Here is a 19,450-nt window from a genome sequence, read left to right on the forward strand (position 1 = left end):
AAAATCTACACATCGGGATATGCGATGTAATGCTATACCTAAACCAATCCGGACTCGACGCGCCGCAGCGCGGAGATGATACTATGCCAATTTCTATAAACAAAAAATCCGGGTTTGATGTTGACATAAATGCTCCCTTCGCAACCCATGCATGGAAAAGCATGAACATACAATGAAGCCTCAAAACTTCACATTTCCACACCTACTACACGGTGTCTTTTTCTAGTGCTGCCCTGCAGGAGGCGGCCCTCTCGGCTGAGGGACGTTCAGCTGCGGCACGTGCGTCTCACGCTGTGGTGACCTTTGGCTGGCAAACGATCGGCGCGTGTCAATCTGGGACTCCTCGTCAAAGAGCTCCCGGCGACTGTACGACGGCGATATGGGCGAGGAGACACCTTGGTTGCTGCCCGCGAGCGACGGGATACTCTCGCCAGCCTTGCGCCGGCCGCGTGTGCTGTGCCTCTTCAGCATGTCGTTGCGCAGCGTGTGGATGTCACGGTCGCGCTGGGAGGCTTCCCGAGCGATACTGCCGCCGAGCTTCGAGTCATCCCACTGGCCGGTGGCGGCCATCTCGCGCACGGGCGGGCGCTCTGCGATGCCCGAGATGGCGGCCTCCTCCTTCTCCTCGGCCTCGGCGGCGTTGGACGGGGGCGGTACGAGACGGGCCTCCGCCTTGGACTTGGCCCAGTCGTCGCGAGCCTTGGAGGCCCAGTCGTCCGTCACAGACACGGAGTATGCGGGGTTGGCAGGGCCGCCGAGGGCATCGCCGCCGCCACCTGGGCCGTTGATGGGCACCTTCTTCATGGCAAGGGCCAGCGCACACATGAATTTCGAACGGCGGCTGGCGCGGACCATGGCGTTGTGCCAGTTGGACTTGTGTAGGATGGAGATTTCGAGGGTGAGCTTGTCAAGGTTGCCGATACTGCCGATGCCAATGGTGAAGTCTGGCTGGAAGTCGCGGGAGTTCTCAGGGTCGCGTACAAAGTTCTCCATTTCCTGGCGAAGGAGCTCAACGTCCTCAAACCTCGTGTCGAATGATACGTCAACGGTGAAGCTCTCGTACATGGACTTGCTGCGGGAGATGTTGTCGACCCAGTAGGTGTTGAGAACAATGTTGGGGATCTGTGAGACTTGCTGGGTCTCGGTGCGGGTGAAGACCGAGTACAGTAGGGAGATACGCTCGACAATGAGCTCCTTGTCCATGATGCGAACACGGTCGCCAACATCGTATGGGTGCTTGACGAAGAGGAAGATGCAGGAACCGAGGAATTCCTGGCAAGTGACCGCGAAGATGAACGAGAGTGACAGCAGCGTCGTGCCAGCCGAGGCAATGACAGTGATGAAGCTGCTCTGGAAGAAGGCCAGGAAGATGAAGATGACGATGAGCAGCACCACGAACAGAAGCACCTTGTCGAAAGCACCGAGAGCTTGGCCAATGTCCTTCATGCCCTCGGCAATGGCCTTGCGTTCCTTGCCAGTCTCGATGACTTTGCGGATCATCTCATCGAGACTAATGTCACCGTTGCCGTCGCCGTCAATGGCCGCAAAGGCCTCTTCAGCCTCGGCGCGGTGGGTAGGGCCCAGCACCTCGGCGATATCTTCAAAATAGAGCGAATCCTTGCCCTCGACAACAAAAGACATCCAGATGCGGCGTGCCAACGCCTCAGAGGAGCGCAGCTTCTCCAAAGCCTCGAGGACGATTGAGTGTGCCGAGTTGGGGTTGAAGACTTGCTTGCCGGAGATCTCAGAGGCAATGTTGCCAAAAGCCGAGGTCATCTTGCCACCAATGCGCCCAGCCTCGCCGATCAGTCTCATGGGCGTCACGGTACCCGACTTGGATCGGCTGTGCTTGCCACCGCCAAACTTCAACTCGATACTGTCGTTGATGACATGGTCCTCCTCGGCGAACTCGGGGCAGTACATGGGGAAGAGCGTACGGGAGGCGTCGTACAGGAGACCAAGGAGATGCACCTCTCGCTTCGAGTCCTTGATGCGGTTGGCAAAGGAGCGTTGGTGGTACGTGACACCAATCATCTGGACGATGAACTTCTCGCCGAGGAAGACAGCCGAGGAGACGAAGAGGGCGCTCTGTATCGTCTCCAGGGTCTTGACCCAGTTCACGCCGATGTGGTATGACTTGCCAAAGAGGTTCCGGAAGGTGAGCCAGGACGCCAGCGCCCAGAAGAACAGGGAGAGGGGAAGAGACAGGTTCTCGAGCACCGTGGCGTACTTGCGTGTGCCAGCGCTGACGATGCCGGAAAAGAACATGAAGAGCTTGGGAATGAACCAGGCGACGAGCTTGGCGGCCCAGACAGTGAGCCAGGTGATCTCAATCCAAAGCAGAAGTCGGAAGAGGGGAGGCCCGATTGTGAGATCGTCACCCCGGCCGGTGTTGCCCACGGGGATATCGTTTTGATGACCGGTGACGGCGAGGACGATGATGGGTATAGCGAGTATGATGCCAACGGGGATGATGTAGACGAGATAGCGGTTGACCACGGAGAATCCAATAATCTTGTTGTACAGTCGACCCATAAAGTTCAGCTTGGGGCCGGTGCCGTGGACGGTGTCACCCGTGTTGCTTCGGCCAATGGTGTCGTCCTTCTTTTGGCGACGGCCCCTGTGACGCTGGAAAGGGTTGTGCGAGTGTTCGTTCTGCTTGTCCTTTTCAAACTGCGCCGAGTCGATGCTCGAGGTGAGGGCCATGTCCGGTCGGCGTGCGCCGGTCGAGGCATGGCTCTTGACCGTGGCCAGAGGAATGCCGTCGTCTGGGCCGCTCATGTTGTCGTCCTGCTGAAAACGACTGGCTCCGTCGGGGAGTTTGGCAAAGCCAGATGTGCGTGATGTGAGGGAGTGTTGTCTGCCGGGTACGCCCATGACTAGACGAGGACGTTTGATGTGGAAGAGACGTCGACGACCTCTGCGTTCGCACCGGAGGACAAGAACAGAACAGTGACCCAGTCACGTATGGATCCCACAGCACAGTCCTGACTGCCTGTGGTAGCGCTTGGGAACGAGGTGGACCGTGTGCGGGGCGAGAGTTGTCGTAGATTAGCGTCGGGGAGCTTTTAGTGAATGCGGTGATGCACACGAGACCTAAGCTCTCCGAGCTGAAGCTGGGGCCAGTGCCGATCAATGAGCGATGTGTTGGTGGTGTTTGAACTAGGGCTGCTGGAGGGTCGGGTCTGCGTCTACGCAAGACGGTGGTACGTAGTAACGAGGGTAAGATGGCTGAGGTGTTGAAAAGCGAGATGTGAACGATCAACTGAGCCAAGCCGGATTGAGATCCGGGGTCGGGAGTCAGGGGGGGGTTTAGGGGTGCAAATTTGAAGGACCGCAGAAAGGAATGAATGACGAGGAGGACGAGCAGAAGGAGAGTGACGATCCAAAAACGAGGGTTGGCATGGATATACGAGAAGGCGGCGGGCCTGTTTCGTCCCCAGGAGAAACACGCGTCCGTTTTTTCACCTCGAGGAGGTCGATGATGGGCGCGCGCGCCAGCAGCTGGAATTCTCTTCGTATCGTAAGTAGGGTCAAGGGGTGGATGGATCTCGAGGTGAAGCGTCGAGGATCGTGGTTGGTGAGAGGCTGGGATTTTCTGGGGCTCATGGGTGGGACTAGACAGGCGGAAGGCGCTCAGGGGTCCCGCGCGACTGCCTCGCAAATGGCAATTGGGCCAGTGGCAGTCCCCAGGTGTCTTGCAAGGCCCTGGCACTTCTTTTAGCGAATGAATGGCGCTAAGACTGGCCCGTCGTGCCCTGCGTCGCCCCTCTCAGGACCGCGTGTCGACGTGCCGTCAAGCAAAGAAAGACGTGCGCCTCGTTTCACAATGGGCGCCGCAAAGGCTCGAACCGGTCTTGAAACGAGAGACAGGCCATCAACGAAGCGAGTGTCCTGGAGGCTGGATCAGAAGGTGATCCATCGTGGCCAGGAACAGTGGGCACGAGAAACTCCAGTCTTGCACGGGTAATAAACCCAATCACCCTCAAGCTTCGAGATCAGATCGCCCAGAGATGCGAGCGATCAATCACCCGGCATCCCTGCCCATCATGCATATCAACGCTGCCCAGATGTGCGGTCACATAGGTATGATCTGTATCAAAGTGAGCTTTTCTTTTCCTCTACGACTCTCACCATTATACTAGACTAAGTAGCGACTGCACTCCTGGAGACGAAAAGTCTTTCGACCCCTTTTCCACGTCTCCCACCATTCCTTCCTTAGATGCGCTAGCGCCGACGCCACCATTCAATGCCCCGGCGTCCGTGACGTAGGCGCGCAGCTCCAGTCGGCAGACTTTGAGTCTTTGACGGGGACAAGAGTCCTTGAACGGGTACGGTACGGATAATTAGATGAAGAAGAACGGGTGACAGTGATCAATTCTCCGTGGTAAGTACACTGGTCGGTCAGTGGTAACACTGGTAAGTGAGCACTGTGAGATCCTGACCTCCAGACCCATTCCACAATTGATCCTCCCTGATCGCGTGCGATCCGAACCCTGTGGAGTAGACGCCAAGTCATGCTGCCCATCGACTCGATTTGCGTTGATGGAAGAAGTGCAATGTTTGTGTCATGTACTATTATCATATTATATACAATTTATCGTAAGGAGTATCTAGCCAGTCTGAACCGCTGGCTCACCGCCCCCCAGGACCACGCGGATGGCTCTGCACATGGCCCACCATGTCCTTGATCTCGACCATGGCCTTGTCGTTCTCATGCAGAGCATCCGCCATCTCCACCTCGAGCGGCATGCTCGTGTCGAGCCGATACAGCGGCTCCAGGGACACGTCCTTGCGCAGGAGGATCCATCGCTTGAACCAGAACGGCAGCGTCTGGGTGACCTGGTACTTCATAAAGACCCGCGTCGGCACCGCAAAGATGTAGTCGAGCTCCTCCAGCGTGCGCTGCTTCGACTCGGGCAGAAACAGAAAGATCATGACGAACGCGACCACGTTGAACCCGGCGTAGAAGAAAAAGAGGCCCATGGTGCCCAGCTGCGCCAGCATGAGCGGGAACGTGATCGAGACCACGGCCGCCCAGCCCAGGCACGTCGCCACCGACCACGCCATGCCAATCTCGCGATGCGACAGCGGGTGCACCTCGGCCGAGTAGGCAAACGCAATCGGGCCCTCGCCCGGTGAGTAAAAGGCCGCAAACAGGTAGATGAACAGGGCCACCATGGCCAGGTGCAGCCCATCCTTGCCGGGGATGAGCGTACACAGCCCGGCCGCGAACAAGGCCCACGCCATGTGCGGAAAGGTGAAGAGCAGCAGGGAGCGCCGCCCAAACGTGTCAATCGCCCAGATGGCGGGGAAGGCAAAGAGGAAGTTGACGAGACCAAACCCGAGGGACGCCAGCAGGGCCTCAAAGTCGCCTGCGCCGGCGTTGCGGAACAGCGTGGTCGAGTAAAAGGCGATAATGTTGATGCCGCACATCTGCTGGGCGATCATGACGGTAAACGAGGCGAGCGTGGCGCGGCGCACTCTAGGAATGGTAAAGAGCTCGAGGAACTTGGCGGCGTAGTTCCAGCTGCCGCGCCGAATGTACTGGTGCTCGAGCTCGAGCTGGACGTGGATGTAGTACAGGTCCCGGCCGGCCTGGACGGCGTTGGTGCGCAGGCGGAGCAGCGAGGCCATGGCCGCCCGGTACTGGCCCTTTTTCATGTACCAGCGCGGCGACTCGGGGCAAAAGTAGATGAGGACGCACAGCGGGATGGCGGGGATGATGGCCGAGCCGAGCTGGAACCGCCACGGCTCCGGCCCCATGTTGGACACGGCCAGGTTGGCAATGGTGCCGAGGAGGATGCCAAAGGCCGTCCACAGCTGCCAGCCCATGACGATGGCGCCGCGGATGGGCGCGGGCGCCGTCTCGGCCGCCAGCAGCGGTATGGTCGACGCCTTGGACCCCATGCCGAAGCCCAGGAGCAGGCGACAGGCCAGGAGCTGCGGCCACGAGTTGCAGAACGCGCTCCCGAGGACCGGCCACAGACAGAAATTGGCGGAGAAGAAGATGGTGCCCCGGCGGCCCACGAGGTCGTTGATGGGGTCGGAGAGCCAGCACCCGACAAACGCCGTGCCAATGTAGGGCGCCGCGTTCACCAGCCCGACGAGCATCTTGTCCCGAATGTTCTCGCCGTCGATGCCATAGACCTCGGGGAACTTGATGGTCGCGCCATTGGATCCCGTCTGGTCCCAGCCCTGGACAATGGCGCCGATGGAGCAGGTGACAATGGTCAGGAGCAGGAAGGGCGTGACGCGCCACTTGTGCAGGACCTCGTCGCGCAGGGCTTTAATCTCGGCCTGGTCGAGGGCCTCGTGCCCGGTGATGTCCTCGTACCCCGTCGGGTCGCGCGCGACCAGGGCCCCCTTGCGGATGATGAGGCGGTGTTGCTCGAGGCCCTTGTCGGTGCAAAAGTCGTCGACGGCGCGGAGGAGCGTGTGGCGCGGTAGGCTGGCGAGCGGGTTCTGGATGCGCGCCTCGTAGTTGTCGTTGAGGTTGACCTGCTTGTCGTCGGAGCGGCGGCTTGGTTCAGGGCATGGTGTGCGATGGGCGGTGTTCTGGGCGTGGACAGCCTCGATCTGCTCGACACTGTCCGCAGAGGACTGCGACATGACCAAGGCCGTTCATGCGACAGAAGCGTAGGTTTGCGACGCCTGAGATGGAGTGCGATCGAATGGATGGTGCAGAGCCAGTCCTGCAGTTTGATCGGCGGACCCAGCCGGGGTGGGGGTCTCTTGTTCTTCTTCGTCTTCTTCTTCTCCTTCACGCGAAGGCTCTTTGCCGACGCTCGCTCGTGCCCCAAAGGCTAGAAAGCAGCAAGCAAGGGTGTCGATGAATTGAAAGGATCCGATCCCGCCGGGACCTTGGCCTGGTCGCTTCTCGATGCGAGTCTGCGTCGAGAGGGAGGATCGTTGCTGGCAGAGTCGAACTAAAAAGTGTGGAGGTGGAGAGGAGGGGACACTGAATACGACTCTGGAATCCGGGGTCGCCCAGGCCAGGGTCCAAGGGATACGATGGAGGCGCACGTGAGAGGCCGTCTGGAACGTCAGAGCGGCAGCAGCCTGGCGAATGTTGGTTCGGAGGTATGTATGCAAAGGGTGAGGTGAGTTGAGTACGTAGATGCTGCAGCCTAGAGTCCTAGACTAGTTCGTTATCATCAGAAGCCCTACCAGCCAGATCTGAGCGGTCTTATTGCTATTGACGATGAAGAAATCTGCTTGGCGGGATCCAGGCGACGCCACCGCCACCTCGAGAACTCCCGGCCAGTCCGTCCCTCCCAGCCGATAGCCCGATCGCAACATCAAGCTGTGCCTATTGTTCCTCATTCCAGAACCTCACTCACCGTTTCTGGATCTGGACCCTGTGACGCCCATCGAGTCGCCAACAAGGCTCGCTGGATCCAGATAGATTTCCCGGTAAGCCACGTTGAGATTGTCGTGCTTACCTTACCTATGCTTCTCTCAGCTTGTGGCTGCATCTATCAGCCACCCGCGATGCCCTACACCACTTGGATGGCGGTAGTGGTGCTGTCGTGGCTTGAGGTGGGTCGGATCACCACCCCCATCACCATGATGTGTGTCCGAGTGCGGCAAGCTTCCAGAAGATGTGATAACACTGTATGTACCTATGCACATTAACTATACTCTATACCGTGATCCCGAACCCCAAAAACCCAAGTCTGTGCCCAAACGCCACACCCAAATACCTATACAAACTACGTACACAGCTACTCGGACAAATCCTCGCGAAGACTCGACATGACTCGCCCCCTCAAAAGCGCCAACTCCTTCTCCCGCGCCCCAATCTCGCCGAGCAACACCTCGTACTTCTTCTTCCACGCCTCCGCAGACAGGCCCGCCTCTCCATCGCCTCCTCGCCCACCAGAGTCGGCAGACACCTTCAGCCCCGGCGGCCCCTGGGACGGCGGCTGCTGGGGCTTCCTCCACATGTCCCACGGCACCGTCTGCGTCATGTTAAAGTGACCCTTGACGTGCGCAAAGCTGTACTCCCACTCGAACCGGTAGTTGTGGCACCCCTCCCCGTCCGGCAGGCGGTAGTACTTGGGCTGTGTCGTCATCAGCGTCCGCGCCCCGGCCAGCGCCCCCAGATTGATCAAAAAGGCCTGCGAGCTCGTCGCCGTCTTGAACATGCCCTGCAGGAACGCGTTGACAATCGCCGCCGACTCGTCCATCGACGCCGTCTCCGTCGGCTGGCCGTCGCAGTCGAACCACTGCCCGTCCTGCGTCGTCCGCATGAAGAAGTTGATGAGCGTGTCCACGTTGGTCCGCTCCTCGGTCTTTTCGAAAAAATAGTGCTCAACCGTTGACCCGACCGGCAGCCCGGAGCTGCCTAGATCGTCCGCATTCTCGTACTGGTCGGTCGCCTGCTTTGCGTAGTCTTGCCAGCCACTCGAGCGATTCTGCACCGGCGCGGGGACGTGGCCATTAGCTTGCGCCGTGCCGTGGCCCGTGTCGTACACTCTCTCGCCCACGGGCTCATGCACAGCAGTCCGCCGCATGTCGGGGTGCTCGCTGACCACCACGCCCGGGGGATGTGGAGGAAGAGGCGGAGGTGGCGGCGTAGCGAGGCGTACATTGCCGCCAGATCGTTCCGGTACCTGGAGAGAGATGCTCGGCCTCTGCGGTCTCTGGCTCTCCGAGTACGCCCTGTCCCTGAGCGGCATCTGTGCAGCAACTGGATGGTCCGTGGCAGGACCAGGCGCTATATCTCGACCCATGACAGACGGAGTGTGGGGTTGCGTGTCCGCAGCCATGTGTGCTGGCGGTGGCTGCCATGATCTGTAGGCAAAAGGGCTGTCCTCGACCGGCGTGCGGCTGACGGGCGGCCTTCCTCGCGTCTTTCCATTGTCTTCTGGACCCACCCTCCATGCGGACGATACATTCTTCGGGCCACGTCTCTGCCGTGGACCCGACGTCGGCGTCGACGTCTCGTCCCAGAACCCATGGCGGGCCGTGGGCGTTGCGGCGGAGGCCGGCCACTGCGCGTACGCGCCGCGTGCCTCTTCGCTGGGGCCCGAGGTGGCTGGGTGCGCCGAGTGCACTTGGTCGGGTCCCATGTCGTTCTCTTCCGAACGAGGCCACGTCGTCAAGGTGCCGCTGGTCGGCTCCATCCCGGAAGCAGGCGACAGCCTCGGCCTGGCAGAGACGGGCGTGTCCAGCTCCCTCTCGCTCGGCCTCTTTCGTCCACGCCTCGGTCTCAGATGAGGCAGTAGCGCACGCAGCGCCATGTCATCCTCCACGGCCACGCCATCGCGGGGCTCGCTGCCGATGGTGCTTGGGATGTTGGTCCAGTAGTCATTGGGTGTCCCCATGAGGTACTCAAAGAAGCTCTTGACGCGCAGCGAGTTCATCCACTTCTTAAGGCGGACGCCGTACTGCGTGACCTTTTGCGAGCTCTCATCCTTGGCCAGGTCCGGTGGCTCCACGCCCAGCGTGATGATGAGCTCCGTCCACGTCTTGATGTCCTTGGCGTAGAACCGCTTGACGAGCTGGAAGATGGTCCATACGTCAAACACCTTGCCCAGGTGCTTGGGCGTCGCCCGGAAGGCTTCCCGGAGGGGCGTGCTGTCGTAGTGCCGGGGCACGGCTGGGTTGCAGTAGAAAATAAAGGCAACATAGGCCTCCTCGAGTGTCTCCGGGGTCACGTCGCGGGTTGGCAGCGACATGGCGGTGGGCGGGCTGGTGGGCCTCTTGGGCGAGGCTGCTGCAAGGCGCCTCATGGGGGACGGGCTCCAGTCCCCTGCGACCTGTCGCGAGAGTCCGAGACCCTTTCGGGAAAATGATAGCGTCAAGCGTGTGCCTCCACGGAGATCCGGTGTCTGAGGGTGGGCGCCGATGCGAGTTGAGGGTGAAGCGTCATAATTAGGCAGCTTTCCTGCTGGGCAAAATGTGCGCAGTCACCGTGTGAACACTGTACATCTGCGTGAGATTGGGTGGCCAATACAGTGCGGAAAAGACCCCAGACTTTCAACGACAGACGAACAAACGACATGCTGCCATTCATTCCCGAATATTCCCTGCTAGGTGCCACTCAACACAGCATGTGTATACGGATGCATCAACCCGTCTTGACTAATAATCTGCGCCTGATTGATTTCAAACAGCATCTTCGACGGCACATGACAAATGGGCGTGGCCGCAAATGACGTGCTCATCTGTTGGAGAGCACATCTTCCACTGCGTGCCACACCAAGCGTCCGTTCCCAATTGACATTGTCACAATGACTCGTCGGTTGATTTCAAAGCTCTGACGGGTGTGGCGAGCTACAATGATGGGATACCCGTGGTATATAAAGCCGGGCGTCATGCTCTCACCACGGCCATGACATCAGGTCAATCCCATACCTAAAACACCATACTACAAGACTCGAACTTGTCAATCTCAAGAACCCCAACACCATGGCAGTAGGCTCCTCTACGATTCCCCGCGGTCCCGTCACCGCCGCCCTCCACTTCTACGCGCCACCCGCCAATGCCGCCGAGAAGCCCTACAACAACGTCGAGCCAGCAGCCGGCCAGCCAGAGCGCAACTACTCAGACGCCGTCAAGCAAGTCCTCATCAACGACGCCCGCGGCCGCGAGGCCGAGTTCACGCTCGACAAGGACGCCTTTGCCATCCTGTCATCCCAACCGCCCAGCGCGGAGGAGCAGTTTGCCGACGACGAGAGCATCAAGGCCAACTACTACCCCGAGGTCGAGAAGCTGCTCCTGGACCAGGTCAAAGGCGCCGAAAAGGTCTATCTCTTTGACCACACCATCCGCCGCGCAGATCCGACCTCGTCGCGCCACCCCGTCACTAGAGTCCACATTGACCAGACAGCGTCGTCCGTCGAGAAGCGCGTGAGACGCTACTACGCGCCCGAAGAGGCCGAGCGTCTACTCCAGGGCCGGTACCGCATCGTCAACGTCTGGCGGCCGCTGAACAAGACGCCCGTCGAGAGTTTCCCCCTTGGCTTTGCGTCCAGCGCCACCCTCGACGAGCGAGATGTGATCCCCATTGAGCACAGGTATCCGGATGGCTACACGGGCCAGACGGCTGCCATCCAGCACAACCCGGCGCAGGAGTGGTATTACCTCAGTGGCATGACGGGTGATGAGAGGATCCTGCTCGAGTGCTTTGATAGTGAGAGCTTGAAGGCGGGCAGTAAGATTGGGGGTAGAGTGCCACACTCGGCGTTCGTGGACCCCAGGACCAGGGAGGATGCCGAGGGGAGGGAGAGCATCGAGGTGAGAGCATTGGTCTTTGGACCTTGAAATGTGGAAAGGAAAGACAGAGCGATTTGATAATGAGCGTACGAGTGTAATGATATCATAACTACTATAATGCTATTGTGTATAACACGTGTGAATAGCTCGTGTCCAAGCAGTTGTACCTTGGCGTGACAAAAGAATCCCAGGGAAAAATCATCAAAAGCCCCCCAGCGACGTAAAGCCTGCCCAGCATCGCTTCATGCAACGCATTCCCAAACCACCAAAACGCCGTCCATGCCCAAAAGTCATACAGTACGTCGGCCGGCGCTCACGCCCTACGTCCCCGGCCGCGCGTGCTGCCCGAACGGCTCATAGCCGCACCGCCTAGGCTGCTTTGACGACTCATGGGGGCCGCACCGTACGGCATCGGACTAGCCTGCTCCCGCAACCCGAGTCCATCCCGGAATGTCTCGGCGTCGTCCCTCGGGGCGCGCGTGAAGGCGACGTAGCGACCATTCCGGTAGGGCGTGGCGACAGCCTCCAGGATCTTACGTACACCGTTGGCACCGTCCAGGACAGCGCCTGGCTTGTTGTTCTGCATGTCGTAGCGCTTCATGCAGTCGATGATGGCCAGATCAGACTGCACGTCTTCCTGGGACAGGGGCACGGGGAAGTTCTGGTCGGACGATCGTGGGTACGGCTTGAGATACTGCTGCGGCACGGGCGGCGGCATCTTGGGTGGCTCCTGTGCGTGGATCAGGTCCAGATTCGCCACATCCAGGTTGGCGATGCCCTCAATCCCGAGAATCCTATCGTCGAGGAAGTTCTGGTTCGCCGCTCCGCGTGTACTCCTCGTCGCGTGGGAGACTTGCCGCTCCATCATGGGGGCGGCTGCCGACTCGTTGTCCTGCTCGCCATGCTCGGCGTCCCCGTTACCCGAATCACTCTCGTCTGGCGAGGAACCGTTCCCATGGGCGCGGGAGCGGAGGATGTATTGGTGCGCAGCGACAGCAGCGGTGTTGTAGTGCATGGACAGCTCCTTGTCTGTGAACAGCTTGTCGATACTGTAGAGAGGTCCGTTCTGCTTGGCCGCCACGCGCGCCTTCTCCGACTGCCACAGGGGTGTCGTATTGTTGGCATCGAGCGCTCGTCGTGTCGGCGCCGGGGAGCCGTCATCATCGCCGGCATTGCGCTTTCGCTTCTTGTCGGAGAACAGGTTCAGGTCCTCCACGTCCTTGCGCAGACGGGTGTTTCTCTTGCCGTGGGTGCCGCCGGGGCTCGCTGGGTTCGTGATGCTGAATTGATTCGGGTTCAGGAGGAGAGCGTTCGAGTCGTTGATCTCCAGGACCTCCTTCTCGCGGCTCAGCCGGTTCTTCTTCTGTGTGAGGGTGTTGATGAGGCGGTCGCGGAGTGTGCCTGTCAAGGCTCGATGCTCGCGCTTGGCGGTCTCGATCTTGTAGTCGCGGACGCTCTTGTATTCTTGGACTTTGCGATCGTATTCATTCTAGTCTTGTCAGTGGATGTGGTGGGCAGTCGCCTGTTGTCTGTGGCGTACCTTTGACCTAGTGAGTTGAAAGTCCCGTTTCTCAATCAAGTCCTCCATCTCGGTCATAAAGGTGTGGAACTTGATGCCGGCCATGTCCAGCAGACTCCGTGCTCCTTCGGCATGCGCCTGCTCCCTTTGCACTTGATCATGCTCACTCTGGGCGCCCCCAATGACATCGAGGGCGTTCGGAGCGTAGGGGTCGAAGCTCTGGACGAGGTTGATGTCCAGTTGGATGCGCTGGAGCTGGTCACGGTACGTGAGGTTCTTCTCGCGCTGGAACTGCTCATCTGTCGCAGCCAGACGGTCCATCAGCTGCTGGCGCTTGCGGTCTCGTTTCGAAAGGGCGGACGAGGGCGGTGGTGGTGGTGAACGTCGACCTGCGGTTGCCGACGCCATGGCTGTCTCGGGCGCTGCCATTGCGGTGGTCAGACAAGGCGAACAGGTGCGATAAATGAAGGCTTTGCGATGGTAGAAAACGGCAGAGAAAATATGAAGCACGCACAATTGCAAATGTAGCCGACAAGCGAAGCAAGGAAATCGTGCAAGCCCAGGTTGGTTCTGGTTTAGGTACTACCGGTGTCGCTGGTAGGAGGACTGAACTGGACTGGTGTTGGTTAGCGCCGGGTCAGTGCGCCCGCCGAGGCGGCTGAAAGGGCGAGCAGTACCTTAGGTAAGTCATCGAGGGCCAGGCCAAAAGCTGTCCTTCACTCTGCCTTCAGAACTACCCTAGATAAAGGCAGATCTACCGTTATCAGACTTTTGATCAAGGGTTATCTCTACAGGTAGCTTGAATCCATCAAATACAGCCTTGCTCACTGGATGACGCAGGATCCCATAGAGTTCTCATCTTCTCGCTGAACGGCCCTTTGTGCGGCACACAGGCCCGTGATCAGAACTCCAAGATTGGTTCTACAAACCAAACAACTGAGACAAGAGAGCTAAGTGATAAGAAGTGGACATGACTCTTCCGTTACATTCTCCCGAGTAGGCCCCTAAACTTCCAAAATATCCAGCACGTTGAAACCCGACGGTCGTTCAACAAACGTCTCCCATAACTCGTCAAACGGAAACACCATCTCAAGATCATCAATTCCTAGCTCTGCATCTCTCAACGAAACATCATGCAGTGGCGTCACACCCTCCTCATACGTCGAGATCGTCGCAGACGGCGACCAGATCCTATACTTGATCAACAACTGCGTCAAAACGTCCAACAATCTCGCAGCCATTTGAGAATGACCTTTAACATCATCCAGCTGCTTCAGAACCGCCATCAGCTCTGAATACTGCGTCTCGCCATCCTGTCCACACTGTTGATTACAGCAGATATCCGCAGCAAGAACAAGTGCCCCCACAAATATGTGGAATATCGTGCCTTGGATCTTCATAAAATCGGCAGAGTGTGACATGTCCGCCATGCTCATACCCCGATGGGATGAAAGCACGGCTCGAGCGGCTTTTAGGCTGGCTTGACGTGAAAAAGCATGCAGAGACTTGTTGGCGCGTCCGGAGAGGTAGGGGAAATGCAGTCCGCATCGGACAATGTTGATCAGCAGGTTGGCCAGAAGCCGCTGCAATGGAATGTAGGGATGCGCTTCGTCTATTCGTTGAGTCTCCTGGGAGTCCTTCCATTCTATCTTGAAGAAGTCTGGAAGCTCGCACAGCAACGATTCAAGTTTCGCGTCGAGTGAGAGTATCAACTCACATGACGCTTCGCTTGGATCGTGCGGCATCAGATCAGAGATACAGCGAGCTACCTCGGCGGTCTTTAGACGTTGGAGGTTGTACGACATGGAAGTGGGTTCTGAAATGGGTCTTTCATTGAGATCAAGCTTGCCGAGGTCATCGTCGTTGATATGCTTTGGGAGATTGGTATTGATGAGCTTTGGATGGACAAGGTATGTGACTCCGGACGATCCTAGGTAAAGTCAGCAAGTCAACTATGATTTTCGACCATGAATCATTACCTTCTGCCTTTGAGGAGGCCCAGTCTGTTGCTGCAAGGTACCACCAAACTCGTCTCTTCATCTCTTGGGTCACCGAGTCAGTCTCAACCCTTTGGTGGCCTCGGCTAGCCGACGCTAGGTCAACAGCATGGAGGCCAAGACTATGAGAGACAGCAATGGCTTCAGCAAGTAACACGCGGTATCTTGGAGAGAATGCCTCGATGTGGTAGATGCCGAAACCGACAAGGATGAGTGCCTGTACACTTTCGAGCGTGTGATCTATTCTCCGACGGTGTTGCTCCAGACAGTCCATCGACGATCGGATGTAGGTGGCAAATATCCCGAGTCGTTCTTTGAGTATTGGAATAGCCGTAGCCAGATCTCCATTCACAGGCTCAAGAATCGTGGCGAACGCGATGACACTGAGAATCAAAGCAAGTCCTCGAGGAGCAGTCGTTGCAGAAACATTAACGACCTGGTCATACGCTTCATCTACAAGAGTGCGAGCGTGTGGTTCATAGATTATATGCTGGACCTGGCCCAAGTAGCGAAAGTAGACGCCGAATAAGCGGAGGGTCTCCCATTTGGGAGGTAGCTGTATGTGGCGAGGTTTGGTCGTTGTCTGCGATTTGTAGTCTTGGGAGATTGAAATGCTGAGCTCGTGCATGAGTGCTTGGCGCTGGTACCGTTAGGAGGAATGGGGTATTTGATGAACCTTGGGAAAACTAGTACCAAAAAACTGTCGTTGACCGAATATTGGGTAGCCTGCATATGATCTTCAGAGGACATCAACCCGATGATGGGCTTATCGGACGGTTCTTGTGTCTTCGGTATAGAGTTGGGGACATTGAATCGAATAGTGTTGAGCTGGTTACCAATGGGCAATGACACTGAAACATGTCTACTGTCTTGAGCTGGGCCGAGGTAGCTTTCGATCTGATCTAGTCTCGATAGTATACTTGACAGTGTTGCGGGATCTGGCTCTTGAGGCAACGGCCTCTTCAATGCTCGGCTGGGAGCCGGCAATAACTGCTCAGTGCACTCAATCGACCGGGCGATACAGTTCGCGCACGGATGCTGTCGGTCACATTTGAGCTTTCTCTGACGACATGAGAGGCATGCATTTCTCTGTAAGCCTGGTGCCATTGTGATTCATATCAAGACAATCGGGCTGGACGGACAACGGATCCGTGGACTCCTTCGCAACCCCGTACAAGGACTATGTCGTTGAACTTGTTACTTACTTATAAAGGCAATGCCCATAGCGCAAGGTTAGCATAGCAGATAATAAAACAAACGTTTCTAATTCTCAATCATATCATCAAAGCACATCAAACACCACATACCATGCCTGACTTTGATTTCAGTTCTCTAGCGGCTGCTGTCGATTTCGACAACTTCCGCCAAGCCCCCGTTCTGGAAACCCTAGCCGACACCTCACTACTTGCACCCAACCCCAAGCTGGAACAAGCTCTCACCAACTCAACCGCCAAAGGCCTCCCACCCATTAGCGTCGTGCCCATGGCTGGCCAGCATCTATCGATCCTCACTCAACTTATGGGCGCCAAGTCGGTACTCGAGATCGGTACACTTGGTGGCTACTCGGCCATTTGCTTTGCCCAAGGTGGCGCCAAGGTGACAAGTATTGAGATCGATCCCAAGTATCGCAATGTCGCACTGGAGAACCTCGAGGGTCTTGATGTCGAGGTTCTGCTCGGAGCTGCACTTGACGTGCTACCCAAACTGGCCGAGGAGAAACGGCAGTTTGACATGGTCTTTATTGATGCCTATTTTGAGGACCATTTGGAGCACTTTGACTGGGCTGTCAAACTGACCCGTCCTGGAGGGTGTGTTTTCTTTGACGACGTGGTGGCTTCCATGTTTAAGAACGGCGAGGTGAAACCGGGAGTGGATTCCATCCTGACGCATATTGGGAAGGACGACAGAGTCAAGGCGGCACTTGTGCCCAACGTGGCTTGTCACCCTATGCTACCTACACCAGCCTTGAATGGTTTTGTGATGGCTCTGGTCAAAGACGAGTAGGGCATGCAACATGGAATCTCGTGGCTCAGCAGAATGTTCAATAGAGTACCTGATGTAGAAATAGATGTCCTTCACCCCTCCACATAACTATTTTCTATCGACCAGTCAAGTCCCCGCGTTTACAGCCAGGCCATTCGCGTATTCATCTCTTAGCGTGCACTCGTGGAGTCGTGGTGCTGCGCTGGCTGGCTCAAACATGCCCTGTCTGATTCCCCTTGCAGATCTGCCGTGTCATAGCATAGCCAGATGACACCAACTTCCTGTCACTAGAAGCTCTTGTATAGCAATGGACCGCAATGCTTCTGCCCGAGTCCATGTGCCAGTGATATCGGTCAACAACCTGTGTCACAGACCACTCCTCAACCGCTGCAACTGGTTCAACAGCCCAAACCCGCCAGGCACAACCTTGGCCTCCTCCACCGCCGCATCCCTCGTCACGCTGCTCTTCCTGGTCCTACCAGTCGCGGCCACCGCCTCGTTCTTCTTGGCGGCCAGCTCCATCTCCCGCATCAGCTCCCGATGCTTGTCCTCCACCATCTTGGCCAGGCTCTCAATGAACCGCATCCGTCCCTTCTCCTCGCGCGTGCCACGCCACACCGTCGTCAGCTCCTTGAGCTCCTCCACCCGCTGCGCCGCCTGCGCGATGCCCTCCACGGGATCGGCCGGCGTGTCGAGGAGATCCGCAATCTCCCCGCGAAGCTTGGCGAGCACCTGCTGCCCCTTTTCCTCGGACGATTGCTGCTCCGAGCCAGGTTCGGGCGCGGACACGGACAGGAAGGAGGACGAGACGGAGAGCTCCGAGGGCGGGAAGACGAATTCCATAGAGTCCCCAAAGGTCTTGATCACAGAGTCGAGCCGTGCGCGCACCAGGGTCAGCGTCTGCAGCTGCTTCACAAACTCGGGCTCCGTCGATGTCGTCGTGGCCTCCTCCATTTCCTCTTGCTCTTCGTTGATCCTCGTGACGGCCGGCTCCGTCGGAAGGCCTTCTGGCACGAACTTCCTCACATCGTCCGCCAGGGTTTCATGCAACGTCTCGTTCAGCCCCACCGTTTCGCCCCGAAGTAATTCCACCTCATAGGCCAGACGGCTCCCGCTGCGTAGAATGTCGTCGGTGAGCGTTGTGAGTGTGTTTGACAGGCGTGTGGTGTGAGTATTGAGCTGGGTGATGAGCGCCTGCGCTTGCGATGACAGGTCCGCCGTGCCCCCTGTAGCTGCGCCCTCACCACTACGCTGCTGCACAGGCGGGAGGTTGGCGTTGAAAAAGTTCGCAGGGTCGAATGAAGATTGGAGAAAGGGTTTGAGGAATTCATCAGAGGTGTGTGTTGATCTTGGCTGAATGACGGCGCGTGAGATGCCACGTGCGTGTCCTCCGCCACCAGCCGACCCTGCGCTCCTCAGCGACAGCGCATTGCTGTTCGTCCGCCGTCGCTGGTGCTTAAAGTCGGACATTTTGTTCAATCAAACGAGAGGCGGGACCCAAAACTTGTCATACGGGGCGGTCCTGAGATGCGAGGCGGAAGAAGGTGAGAGGCGGTTGCCCGATGATATCCCGAATTTCAACATCGTCATGCATCCCGCGACTCAACTTCCTTCACTTCACTACTACTTGTACAACTGGACGCGCATCTCGCTAGACAGCACGGAAGAAATGACAGAGGAAATGAAAGTCGATCCGTCCCGCGCCTCCACGCTCGTAGCAAACCTCACTGCCATCCAGTCGCGCGTCGCTGGTGCCGCCTCCATTGGCCAGAATGTCCGCCTCGTGGCCGTGAGCAAGCTGAAGCCTGCGAATGACATTCTCGCGCTGCACCAAGCGCCGGCCTCCCATGTCCACTTTGGCGAGAACTATGCACAAGAACTAAGGGAGAAGAGCGAGCTTCTTCCCCGGGCCATACAGTGGCACTTTATCGGTGGCCTGCAGTCAGGCAAGCTTCTCACCCATTCTGCAGTCGGTCGAGTGACGACGACGACGACGACGACGACAATGGTTCTGACAATGCACAATAGGCCACTGTAAGCCCCTGGCCAAGATCCCGAATCTTTTCTGCGTCTCGTCCGTCGATACGGCCAAGAAGGCGCATCTTCTCAACACAGCCCGCGCCGCACTGCCTGATCTACCCAAGATCTCAGTGCACGTGCAGGTGAACACATCGGGCGAAGAGGCAAAGTCAGGCTGCGAGCCGGGGGATGCCACCGTCGCACTCTGCCGCGAGATTCTAGAGAATTGCCCGAGCCTGCACCTCCTTGGACTGATGACCATTGGTGCGATCGCGCGGAGCAAGGCGACGACAGCAGAGACAGAGAATGAGGACTTTGCCACGCTCAAGCAACAGAGAGACCTTGTCGAGAAGGAGCTGGGTCTTGAGGCGGGCCGGCTTGAGCTGAGCATGGGCATGAGCGAGGATTTTGAGGGCGCAATCAAGATGGGCAGTGGTGAGGTCAGGGTCGGCAGCACAATCTTTGGTCAAAGGCCACCCAAGGCCGAGGCGAAGATCACGGCGTAGCTAAGAAGCACACACAATACTCCGAATTCATACCTCGATGATGCCGCTGCAGCACCAAAAAAATGTCCACCCCTAACCTAGACATGCGGTCCACCCACCATCATGCTCCTGCAAAACGCCAATGTGCTTTCCACGCTTTTCAAGAACGACTCCGGCATAGGGGACGCGTAATTATATACTGAACATGGAATATGCCCGCT

The 19,450-nt window shown here is 57.8% G+C and overlaps 9 protein-coding genes across 9 annotated transcripts; 3 read left to right on the forward strand and 6 right to left on the reverse strand.

The window, feature by feature from the left end:
• Nucleotides 1-222: 222 nt before the first annotated feature.
• Nucleotides 223-2,781, reverse strand: F5Z01DRAFT_616235 (Mechanosensitive ion channel family protein; the record flags this gene model as incomplete). Its single annotated transcript, XM_046260901.1, has 1 exon — nucleotides 223-2,781. The coding sequence occupies one exon, from the start codon at nucleotides 2,779-2,781 to the stop codon at nucleotides 223-225; it is 2,559 nt and encodes an 852-aa protein (XP_046121346.1).
• Nucleotides 2,782-4,559: 1,778 nt separating this feature from the next.
• Nucleotides 4,560-6,391, reverse strand: F5Z01DRAFT_645885 (uncharacterized protein; the record flags this gene model as incomplete). The annotated part of the gene is made up of 1 exon (XM_046262869.1): nucleotides 4,560-6,391. A coding segment is annotated over one exon (1,734 nt), but the record flags the coding sequence as incomplete, so codon positions are not given.
• A 1,336-nt stretch (nucleotides 6,392-7,727) lies between these two features.
• F5Z01DRAFT_633369 (ARS binding protein 2) lies at nucleotides 7,728-9,686 on the reverse strand (the record flags this gene model as incomplete). Its single annotated transcript, XM_046261947.1, has 1 exon — nucleotides 7,728-9,686. One exon carries the CDS (start codon nucleotides 9,684-9,686, stop codon nucleotides 7,728-7,730), a length of 1,959 nt encoding a protein of 652 aa, XP_046121348.1.
• Nucleotides 9,687-10,293: 607 nt separating this feature from the next.
• Nucleotides 10,294-11,407, forward strand: F5Z01DRAFT_387373 (putative 7alpha-cephem-methoxylase P8 chain related protein). Its single transcript, XM_046259464.1, has one exon. The coding sequence runs from the start codon at nucleotides 10,420-10,422 to the stop codon at nucleotides 11,272-11,274; it is 855 nt and encodes a 284-aa protein (XP_046121349.1). The 5' UTR covers nucleotides 10,294-10,419; the 3' UTR covers nucleotides 11,275-11,407.
• Nucleotides 11,399-13,449, reverse strand: F5Z01DRAFT_388074 (putative deacetylase complex subunit Sds3). Its single transcript, XM_046259466.1, has 2 exons — nucleotides 12,767-13,449; nucleotides 11,399-12,715 (listed from the first exon to the last, which is right to left on the reverse strand). The coding sequence occupies exons 1-2, from the start codon at nucleotides 13,172-13,174 to the stop codon at nucleotides 11,540-11,542; spliced, it is 1,584 nt and encodes a 527-aa protein (XP_046121350.1). The 5' UTR covers nucleotides 13,175-13,449; the 3' UTR covers nucleotides 11,399-11,539.
• Nucleotides 13,444-16,004, reverse strand: F5Z01DRAFT_388308 (uncharacterized protein). Its single transcript, XM_046259467.1, has 3 exons — nucleotides 15,436-16,004; nucleotides 14,725-15,382; nucleotides 13,444-14,675 (listed from the first exon to the last, which is right to left on the reverse strand). Exons 1-3 carry the CDS (start codon nucleotides 15,847-15,849, stop codon nucleotides 13,750-13,752), a joined length of 1,998 nt encoding a protein of 665 aa, XP_046121351.1. The 5' UTR covers nucleotides 15,850-16,004; the 3' UTR covers nucleotides 13,444-13,749.
• Nucleotides 15,648-16,919, forward strand: F5Z01DRAFT_388037 (S-adenosyl-L-methionine-dependent methyltransferase). Its single transcript, XM_046259465.1, has 2 exons — nucleotides 15,648-15,821; nucleotides 15,948-16,919. The coding sequence occupies exon 2, from the start codon at nucleotides 16,051-16,053 to the stop codon at nucleotides 16,744-16,746; it is 696 nt and encodes a 231-aa protein (XP_046121352.1). The 5' UTR covers nucleotides 15,648-15,821; nucleotides 15,948-16,050; the 3' UTR covers nucleotides 16,747-16,919.
• F5Z01DRAFT_388505 (uncharacterized protein) lies at nucleotides 16,920-18,438 on the reverse strand. Its single transcript, XM_046259469.1, has one exon. It carries the CDS (start codon nucleotides 18,193-18,195, stop codon nucleotides 17,092-17,094), a length of 1,104 nt encoding a protein of 367 aa, XP_046121353.1. The 5' UTR covers nucleotides 18,196-18,438; the 3' UTR covers nucleotides 16,920-17,091.
• Nucleotides 18,407-19,250, forward strand: F5Z01DRAFT_616080 (alanine racemase family protein; the record flags this gene model as incomplete). Its single annotated transcript, XM_046260894.1, has 2 exons — nucleotides 18,407-18,694; nucleotides 18,777-19,250. 2 exons carry the CDS (start codon nucleotides 18,407-18,409, stop codon nucleotides 19,248-19,250), a joined length of 762 nt encoding a protein of 253 aa, XP_046121354.1.
• Nucleotides 19,251-19,450: the final 200 nt, after the last annotated feature.

Source organism: Emericellopsis atlantica (genome assembly GCF_019669845.1).
Source record: "Emericellopsis atlantica unplaced genomic scaffold F5Z01scaffold_4, whole genome shotgun sequence".
Classification (NCBI taxonomy): Eukaryota; Fungi; Ascomycota; class Sordariomycetes; order Hypocreales; family Bionectriaceae; genus Emericellopsis; species Emericellopsis atlantica.